The following is a 10,959-nucleotide window of genomic DNA, read 5'->3' as shown; positions in this document are numbered from 1 at the left end:
AAGGCTTTCAAATAAGTCATGGTTGTACGGCAGTGAAGCATTGGTGTTGAACACTGATGTCATGCTGTCGTTGATGATGATGATGATGATGGTGGAAATCGCCAAGCATCCCCGTGTGAATAGAATAGAGGGGATAGAACTTGCAAACATGAACTGACCAAAGTCATCCCGTCCTTTGCTATGCACTTTTCCTGGTCTTTTGTGGTGTGTTAGAAACTGTCACAACAGGGTTCTACATTGGGAGATGTTTTTTCGACGTCGGTTCCCGCAAGTGTGCTTTGTGTTACGGGTAACTGACGGCAAATGGTTGGTTGGTGCCCGAGAACAGCTCATGTGTGTAGAGAATCACTAGGTCAAGTGATGTCCGTCAGACTTGTCATTGGCTCTGGGAAGATTCCCTCAAGAAAACCTGACAAACAGTGCCTGGCGGTCCGGACTCTTGAGTTAGAGGTTAGGGCAATGTTCTTCGAAGAAAACCCTACATCTACTGTCTTGTGCGTCGGGCTTTTGAGTCAAAGACTCAATTTGGGGCATCCCAACGGAACCGCATTTGGCCTAGGATAGCGAAAAATATTGTTTGCCCACACATTTCTTTGTCTACAGATGACCCAAGTGGTTAAATAAAGAATTTACTTACCGGAAGGTCTGTGGTTCGAATTCGACTTCCGCCACTCGACTTCCCCTGTCTAGGCTTGGGCAACCTGGCAATATCCCAGCCCTCGTGCTTCCCGCGGGTGGCATGGCAGCTAGGCACCGGACGGGTGCTACAGCTGAACGCCTACAGATTTTACTTCTAACCCCTCCCCACCACATTAGCAAACGTTGCTGGGCCATATGACTATCAATTATCTGACCGGTGTGCCTTATAGACCTCGCTTCCCATCACCAATGAACAGAATTTGCAAAACCCACGAGGTTCTTTTTACATAGTGGTTTTTCACTTCGATACTCTATGTCCAATTGGCAAGCAATCAATTCTTGCCGAGAATTTGCACTCCATTATAATTGATGAAGACTGGCAAGAATTACATTGGTTAGTCGCCATATATTTCAATGTCTGCGGACAAGCGCAAGGAGGGTTACCTGGGCCCCATTCTGGAAGGCAAACTGCATCCAGGCTTTTTCTAACACCCCTTTGTGCCATATTATATTCTCTCCACCTCACACACAAGAGATTGGGAACGAAAATCCAGGGGTTTTACTGGATACCAGGAATGCGGTATAATCTAACGTGTTGACAAATTATTCAAACGCCGGATTTTGATGAAACGTACGAAGAACTGCGAGAGGTGTCAGACAGTGAAAGCCGGGGAGATACGAAAGGCTTTCGCCGTTGGAAACAACAGTCTAATAACCTAATCATTCAGCTATAGCACCCTTTCGGTGCCTAACTACCGTGCCATTTGGATGAAACAACAGTGCTCTTTGTTCCAATCGACACCTAATCTGGACGATCCGTAAGTCAAATCCGGCTCTATCTGTTTCGAATAAACCTCTGGAGGGATAGATCAAACGCCAAGGCACAGTTCATCTGGTCTTAGAGAAGCCTGTGGAGTCGTGCACGATGAAAAGTTGAAAATGCGTGCAGCATGGGAAACCTTATTAGACAGATTCCGTAGTGTTGACTCTATCGTGAACGGCTTCGTTTTACCTTGTGGGCATTTAATAGACTGAATTCTGTGGGGATGGAGCCAGTTTTCGAGTGGGTCACAGGATGCGTACTTCCGGTTGTCCCATCCGATTAAGGGGTGTATTTCATTTAGGGTCAGTTTCAGCACTTCCCATCAGAGTTTCCTTAAAAGAGAAGGGGCTGTGTATATCTCGGTCACTACTCATATCGGAATCTTTTTTCCACTTCCCTTGAGCAAATTACGGTAAAATGTCTGGATACAGCATCAAGTTTTGTTGCACATAGTGTTGTGTCTCTGACACTGCTTGACCGACGGTTGACTCAGTTTTGCATTGGCTAATCAGTGAAGGGCACGACTCTATATCCGCTGCTGTTGTGGTCGTAATTGTATAGTTGCCGTAAGCCAGGGACGAGATGGACCAAGTGGTTATAGCGCGAATTTACTGCCCGGAAGGTCCGTGGTTCGAACCCGACCTCTACCTCTTGATTTCCCGTGTCTAGGCTTGGGCGACCTGGCAGTATCCCAGCCCTCGTACCTCCTTCGTGTGGCATGGCAGTTAGGTACCGAAAGGGTGCTATAGGCTGAACGATTTTATTTATTTATAGTTTGCGGAAAGCTTCTCGCGAGCATGAGAGCTATAAATGTAACAAGTTGCTCAGGTATCGGAGAACTGGGTACTAGATTCGCACACTGCTGTTCTGGCCAACGCCGCTCTCTGCTGGTTTGAATCTTATGTAACGCACTGTTAGCGGATGTAGGCGCTCGGTTCAGATTGCCTAGCATCCTTGCCATATGTTAACTGATTTGTTGGAATAGTGGTATGTTCTTCTAATGACAGTTTGATGACGAGAATTCGACCAAAAGGTGGTCATTTAGTTTGATAATCCTTGCACGCTGCCTACAATGTTCAATATCTTGGGAAGGGCAGTAGAGACTATGTTCGAATTTCCTCATTATACGGTGTCCCTGGGACCATTACCCACAGCTCCCATCGAATTCCATAACCTTCTTCATCATCCGTGGTACAGCTAGAAATTTATCTGCTTCGCGCTGTTTTTTGTTTGCCCAAAGGGAAATGGCTCTATGGGACTGGCATGATGGAAAGTGCTTGGAATTCAAAGTGGATACTCGGTATCAGCATGTCAACATCAAGGTGAGTCTACCATTTCTTTGCTCCCGGAAGATCCAGTGCTGCGTACATTTTAGATGCTATCTGAATATTCCATGACTAAGCCACGTACATCCGCCTATCCATCTTAAGTATTTTCCTTTGCTTCGACTCTCTTGTTTTAAGAACGAGCGGGCTGAATATCTGATCTGTTTTTTGAATTCAAAAGTCGCCTCAATCACCAACGGGCTGTTCTTTCTAACAAAAGCCAACTGACCCAATACATTTGTCTCGTTTTGTTGACTTGGGGATCTGTCGCTTCCAAATTTGATCATTAGTTTAGCTAAATTCCTTTGCACAGACGCTGCATCTTGTGGTAAGTCAAGTTCATTCGTTGTAGTTTTAGAACAGACTATTTATACGACCCTTAGGGATCATGAGGTCTCAAATACCCTCGAGTGACAGAGTTTTTCTGGCCTGATCGTTAGGTCGGACGCCACTGAATTCATCCGGAAAACACACCGTTCAAAAAAAGTCGCTCCATGGAAATAATGCTTAAGTGGCTTCTGACCTCTTACTTTTAGATGAAATTGTATTGCAAATCGATTGCCGCAGGAGTTTTCCTGGTACACATTTGGTAAAGGATTCGATGGTTCAAGAATTAGGTGTAAAAAGGAAGGCCGTTTTATTCACTCCAACGTTTCTTCTTCTGCTATTCCCGTGTGTTGTGAGGCGTTTAGAATGCGTCCGAGAACGAGTTAGAAGAGATTTCCAGTTATCTAGGACGGTTTACTTGTCTGAGAACAAGCGTGTATGAGCTGAAATGTACATACAAAGATTCGGTGCAAGTACGTAGGGTGATTATGGTAATAAGTAAACAACAATCGTGACAGGTTGTTCGTGTGATAGCATTACCATTATCATATTCAGCAACACCGGGTGAGAACACTGCTGATTCAGCGCCACACAATCATGTTAATTTACTTGAATAAAGTCTTCTAACTGAAAGGAGAAAGAAATATGACTGGAAGGTGAAACTAGGGCTAGCGTACCACAAATGTCCGAGGTGCCCATATCTCTAACACTTAGTCCAAAAGTCTGCATACGAGCTGACAGCATGAACGCCTATAACATCGGTGGGCCGCCGTATCGTTCGGTGTCCTCAGCCAAGCATAGGGAGAGTCAGGGATCCTCCCTTCCAGGGACCCCATCCCGGAAAGCGGATGGCAAAAGCATCCAAACTTTTCGTCACATCCTTCATTTCTTTCTGCCGCTTCAAATTGTGTCCATCTCTTAGTTTTCACTACGCCGAATTAGACACGGGAGAGGGCGCTAGTCGAGGCATGCGTAACACATAGTTCAGCCACTTAAGCTTACAGTGCTGGATGCATCTTTTGAGTGAAAAACACTTTGCTTAATCGGAAACCCATCCACCGACAACCTCATTCCAAATTCTCCGGTTCCAACCAGTGTGAATTATGGTTTTGAGAACTCGGTGGTCAAAGACCTGAAGATCTGTCTAATCCTCCGCCTGATGTAATGAAGTCTGGTAGCTGTACAACACAGCCCATGCCAAGAAGGCCAAAGCGGAGCAGCCCGATGAAGAGCAACATGCCTTCCCAGGTTATGCTTCACTGGCGTGACGTCAATTTATTTAACCGCAGAGTATATAATGTGACAGTGCGATCCATACTGCTTTGTGGGTGTGGAACGCGGCCCTGTGCGCTGAAGATGCATGACGGCTTTCGGTGTTTGATCATTGGTGTCCCGGAAACATTGGCCGGTTCTGGACGGAATATCTGACTATCAATGCCGTGGTATGCCAGCTAGTTTTAGGGACAAAGAACCTTACCCGTCTATCCGTGTGCTGAATAGAAGCGACCAAGTGGTGGACAGTCTATGACCTGGCAACGAAGTATGAAATCGCTAACCAGTAGACTGCGTCTGGTCGACATTTGCTGCCTCCTTGTATGGGAACCCCGGGACTCAACTTACTAATGGTTAGTGACACCATCAGACATGGCTCAGTCACTTGGTCAATAACGCTCATGCATCAAATCTATCGCTTTCAATGCGTAGCCACCCAGTTTCTCGTTTCTTCTGATAACTAGACCGACTCGGTGGTGCCTCGTACCTCTATTGCCTGGCTAAATCTCCTCCATTGTCCCATTTTCCGGTGGCCAAAACTGTATCTTCAGAAAACAATGCGTTCTTATAGCCAACGAACAGAACGGAACAGAATCTGCATTTAGTAGATATTGGTTAATCTGTATTTGTCAATGGCTCATTGTGTCAAACAGTAGGCGAATTTACTGACCAGAAGATTCGTGGTTCGAACCCGACCTCTGCCTCTCGACCTCCCCTGTCTAGTTTTGGGCAACCTGGCAGTATCCCAGCCCTCGTGCAACCTTCGGGTGGCATGGCAGTTAGGTACCGAAAGGGTGCTACAGCTGAACGATTCATATTCGATTCATGTGCCTACAATCGCAAGCTGGAGTCGGTCGACCCGGAAATCAACCAGCGTAGCTCGTCGTTGGTTTGTATCTGACTGTTTCAGTACACACGGGTCTGTCATCGTCCAAGTCTTGACAGCTCGGGTACGCTGATTTCCTTTTTTGGTTGGCTAGCCCACGACCTTGATAACTGATTTGCAAGCGAACAGGTCAACCGCCGTCAGGTAAAAAGGAACCAACTCACATATGGTTTGGGTGACTAGTTTGTTTCTGTATGTTCTGTCCACTACATCTTTTTTCCTTTCACATCGTCACATTTGTAGACATCCGTTTAGCCTTTTTTGCACTCAACTCCGGCAAGGATTAGGGGCCCCGGTGTTGATCCTACCTCCGTTGGTAGCAGTATGTTTTCAGCAAACTATCACAAATGGCAAAGAATTACCTAACCTGTGGTGACGTGTCTCTGATGCCATAGCAAGACGGAGATGATTAAATCGGCATCTAGATAATCGTTTCGCTTGGATTCAATGTATATATTTTGGACAGGTGTTCAGTTCAGGTGCTTATGGCGTTTACTCACCTTCATGCTTCGACTAGTTATGTGCTCACTGTTTCCTCGAAAATAGTACACTCGCTCCTTCTGGCTGTCGTTTTCTGTGGACCCAGTCAACCGCGTCAGTCAAAGCTTCAGACGATAGACAGGCATCGATTTTCCTTTGTCATTTGTGTCCATGTTTGAGATTGACTTGAATTTATTTTTTGTTGATATCCATTTGCCTACCTGAGCAACTGATCCTACCTCCCTTTCTGTTATTCTTTTTATACACATAGTCTCACGACGCGCCGTTCCTGAACCATCGCCTTCTGTTCTGTTGTGGCCGATATCCACACATAGTCGTCCTCCATGCGGTATCCCTGTCAGTTTTGTTCAACCTTGCCTCGCAAGCTCACCCGGACTGGATTTCCGATTTTGTAGTTTTCACACACTCAAACAAACGACGTGAGTTTGCTTCGGTTTGCTTCCGGTAGACTGGTGTCCATCAAGTCTCTCCGGGTTCTCCTGCGGGAGCAGTCAAATATTTTAGTTCGTGCTATCATTATTACATTTATTTATTATACTCTGTACATTGATTCATGTAAAATGTAGTGATAGAATAGTTCAAGCTATCCAATGCTTTGTGTGTGTGTTGTCATCTAATCTCGAAGAATCGGTCAAAAATGTGCTGTCTGTCGAAACCGCACGATGTGGTTTTGTGATTCTTCGCGAGTATTTCTTCAAAAATTTGATCATTTCCGACTTCAAGAGCAAAATTAAATTTCAGGCAACGAAACTTGCAATGCCATAGGAAATACGCTTTTGGAACTTTTTTTGCGATGGGAGTTAGATATGGGTTGCTGAAGGTCCGTGCAAGGTTCATTCTTCAGACCAACATAAGCTCTTCTAGGAACAAAATTGTGTTTCATAGCGTATTTTTTAACTTTGTTTTGGCATCCTCTTTAACACGACCTCTTTTAACACGACCTACTTTTACTTTCGGGTGACTATCTCCTGAGACGGAGTTAGTGGGCCCCAGAAATATTTAGGATACACGCTGCCCAGGCGAGGCGATCGGCTGACAGTCGCAGTCCAGTGTCGGACTCCCTAGACCACATGGAAACTGAGCTGCTCCATCTTGTCGTTAACCGTACTCAGCTGAGACGACACCGCCGTCCTTGACGTGGTGTGGGGACTGGGGTTGTTCGACGCTTTCAGCATCATTTCCGGGCAACACTGCAGACAGCGTCGTTAGAAGAGTTGAGTTGGGCGTCATAGGTGATGATGAGGTTTTCGGATATAATGGTTGGATATCTCTAGATAGCGAACCCTCACTATGCGTCGGGCACATCAGTCGTCAAAACCCTCTGGCTTTCTGACATTTGCTCGTAGGGACCGGCCCGGTGGTTGCATTGAAGACCCAAATTTTCTTACGTAAACTAATTTCAGTTTATTTTCACAAGATGAGTTCAGCTACGTGACGGCTTTCTGGGCGTTTCAGCTTTTCCGTTGAGTAAGATGGTGGTGAGCTGGACTGAGCCTGGATAGGCAGGTCCATTTAGATAGAGAAATTGTTCTTCGACGTACTGGGTTCCAACCTTATTAGTACTGCGTATTGAGTCCGATTATTCAACACACTTTGAATTTTTACAACTCATCACCCAGCAGAATGATACCATCCGCGTATTCGAGGTCACCTATCCAGGTTTGGGGGTCTTACTGGACTTCTTCATTGCTCGTTCGAGCAACCAGTCAACTGTGAAATTAAAGAGCACCGGCTACAATGGGCAGTCTTGTCGTATACCAGACCCAATGTCGAACTCTGTGGTCTCCTCACCGTATACTCACACCCAAGTTTTCACTAGTGAGTAATTTTCCTTAGTTGGGCTGATCAGCTTCGCGGGGACATTGTCAGCAAAGAGGACTTTCCACAGTGACTCACGATTAATCGAACCAAAAGCATCACGAAATTCGATGAAGCGTGCTGTGGTAGGCTGTGTGAATTTGAAGCGATATCATAGTGTACGTCGCAAGGAGAATAAATATTTGGTTCACACAACCTCTTCCGGGTTTGGAACCTCATCGGTTTGCCTCTGGGCGTGCATCCCATCGTAGCAGAAGGGACGCAATAAAACTGACTCCACGACGATTATCACACACCGTCCGATCACCTTTTTTGAGAACCCGTGGTAATACTGAGGTATCTTAATCTTCTAGGCTGAACAAAGCAACTGAGTCGTTCGAGAAGTGCTGGGATACAGGGCTTGTGGTGATCGTTTGATCACACTCCACATGGTTTACTAATCACATTCTTTTAGAGTACCCTGGGGGTTAAAAAGTACACATGCATTTGTACCTACCCACATGACCATCAAACGCAGCTGATCCGCGTCGTATGATTGGTTGTAATTGGTTGTCGCAGCATTAAGATCAGTCGGTCTAGCAATTGTTTTTCAGCGGATATTTTCTTGCTTTTTGTTTAGTGCTTATGTTATTGCGCGCATTTTCCCAGAACTTGTATGTGAGTGGCGTAGTTGGCGTCGTTTGGACCTATTCAGAGCTGTCCATTATCTGTATACTGGTTCTCATTCAACATTTATTTGATCGCTATATCTTCTTTGTCCTATCAAATCAATGCGACTTGGTGGTTTGGATGATACTGGCCTACTGTCTCTTGCGAAAGTCACCGGAGCACTGCCTTCGGTTGCTGATGTCTTACGAGATCATCGCGAACCTACTATCCGACCAACTTCATTTGTTTAAGGTGTAGCGGCGTCCGTAGTGGTTCTATAGTGACGCGTTCATCCGGCAAATGAGAGGTCACAGTTTGTTTTCATGAAGGAAACTACTCGCAAGGTTGCTGAAACCTCTTCGACAGCTCACGACCGGTTTCGCCCTTCTTGGGGCTCATCAGGTAGGCGCAGTCCCCGAGTCTCTCGTTAAAACCAAATTGATCTGCAAATGAGTGTATTCCTCGAAAACAGTCCAATTTGGGTTCAAGTAGAACATAAGGTTGATGGAAACTCGGGGACTGCGCCTACCTGATGAGCCCCAAGAAGGGCGAAACCGGTCGTAGGCTGTCGAAGAGTTTTCATCAACCTTGTGAGTAGCTTCCTTCATGAAAATATACTGCGATATCTCGAATATCGTGCCAACTGAAACATGAGGCGGCCTGTGTGCAGCACCTTCAGTTGTAGAATATCATAAACGAGAGATTCAGTTGAGTCTCTCGTGAAAACCAAATTGATTTGCAAATGAGTGTATTTCTCGAGGTCACAGTTTTTTTTACCTCCGCTTCCGGTTTCTATCCCGTTTTCATTATTTATGGTTTTGTTCCTATTCAAAGCCCTCAGGTTTGTCTAACATCAGTTTGAAGCACATACACAATCCCACTTTCTGCTGTGAACCGCTGCAAATTAATAAAAGTTTGATGAAGAAGAATATGGTCGATTTGATGTGACCACCGTTCTTATGTCTGTGCGTCTCTGGAACGCATGGAAGCAAGCAACGTTTTAATAAATACTTTCCTACATCGTTGTTCGCTGAGCCTGACAACTGGTTGAAAACGTTTCGCTCCCAGTTTTCAGGAGGCTGGCAACAAATTTGATCGATTTACAAAATATTAATCAGATCAGCTTTATATTTATAAGTTGCTTTCGTCACCCAGTTCTTTTGCACATACAGGATCCTACTCCAAAAGAACTGATAAATTTGTAGTGCACTACTCATAAGGTTGCTGAAAATTCGTCGACAGCCCACGACCGGTTTCGCCCTTCTTGGGGCTCATCAATTAGGCGCAGTCCCCGAGTTTCCGTCAACCTTATGTTCTGCTTGAAACTGATAACTTTCTTCCTCTTTCAGATGAAGTCGTTTTGGGAATATCTCATTCAAACGTCGCAACACTGTGGACTTTAAATGGTGAAGAGGTTCAGGTTAGTTCGCCAAATACGCTCTCTCGTGAATTCCGATAGCCATATTCGATTAAAGTACACCGATATGAATGATTGCCCTGTTATCTGGAGACATTTTGTGCGCTAAGATTAGTTGACTGCTGTGTCTTGCTGAACGGTAGTGCAACTCTGTACCGGCCCCTCGCCCTCCTGCTCTGCCCACCGTAGCTCTACACAGCCCTTTATGGAGACCAAGGAAAATTATTACGACTGTATTTATAGGGTAGTCACAGAATGATCCACAAGGTCTTGCCAGAATCTCCGTGAGGGCACGAGAAGCGTCGAGTTAAAGATGCTGGACTCGGATTTGCTGACATTCTGACCAATCAGGGCATGCCTTCGTTTGGTCTGTGTCCTGCAGGTGACACATCCGTCCAAATGATGTGATGTTTGGTTATTAGAGACGGCTGGCCTCCGGACACTGACTTGACACTGGCAGATGGCGTAGTTTGGTTTTCGACTGTTTGGGTAGCTTAATGGAGTATTCTTTAGTCTGAACCTGGTCACTAACGATGGATAAAAATTACATGGTAGCCTGAATTTTGTTGGGATAGCGTTCTTGAAGGTAAAGCCATCAGCTGTAAAAACCGCGTATTTGCCGTACAGCGGTTATAGCTGCCACATTTTCGTTAACCGATGATTTGTGGAGGTGGGGTCGATAGCTGCTCACTGGAGGAGATTGGGCGAGGACCCACTATTCACTGAACCCACCATCTTGGTTGTTTACAAGTATGAAAGAGCAAGTAACCCCGAAGGAAGTTGGGTGATTGTGTGCCAAGCTGCCAAACCTGCGAGATGGCCCAATTGCTAAGAGCGCGAATTACTGACCGGAAGGTCCGTGGTTCGAATCCGACCTCCGCCTCTCGACTTCCCCTGTCTAGGCAACCCCTGGGCAACCTGGCAGTATCCCAGTCCTCATGCAACCATCGGGTAGGCTAGGCACCGAAGGCTGCTACAGCTGAACGCATTGCATTGAAAACCAGTTGATCTGCCCAGTGTAGAAAAACAATACCACTGTTTCAGTGAATTTCTGGCAAATTTATCATTTCTCAGATCAACTACCACCTGACCAACCAACAGAAGCCATGAAATTTTATGGAGGACGGGTTATGCTTGACGTCATCAGTACATCATCACATGGAGGACGGTTATGCTTGACGTCATCAGTACATCATCATCATCATCATCGACAGCATGACATCAGTGTTCAACACCGATGCTTCACTGCCGTACAACCATGACTTATTTGAAAGCCTTATTGTAAAGAAAAGAATAAAGGTGG

General features: G+C 45.7%; 1 protein-coding gene across 1 annotated transcript in view; it reads left to right on the top strand.

Annotated features, from left to right (window-relative positions):
* The window catches only part of T265_12883 (hypothetical protein), a gene marked incomplete at both ends in the record, with an annotated part of 54,596 nt that overhangs the window by 4,759 nt on the left and 38,878 nt on the right, over nucleotides 1-10,959 (top strand). Inside the window, 3 exons of the mRNA XM_009166058.1 lie at nucleotides 2,703-2,784; nucleotides 7,393-7,591; nucleotides 9,589-9,659. Coding sequence (XP_009164322.1) covers nucleotides 2,703-2,784; nucleotides 7,393-7,591; nucleotides 9,589-9,659 — 352 coding nt within the window. The remainder of the gene's footprint in view (nucleotides 1-2,702; nucleotides 2,785-7,392; nucleotides 7,592-9,588; nucleotides 9,660-10,959) is intronic.

This window comes from Opisthorchis viverrini, assembly GCF_000715545.1.
Source record: "Opisthorchis viverrini unplaced genomic scaffold opera_v5_21, whole genome shotgun sequence".
Classification (NCBI taxonomy): domain Eukaryota; kingdom Metazoa; phylum Platyhelminthes; class Trematoda; order Opisthorchiida; family Opisthorchiidae; genus Opisthorchis; species Opisthorchis viverrini.
This window is presented reverse-complemented; position numbering and strand designations above follow the sequence as displayed.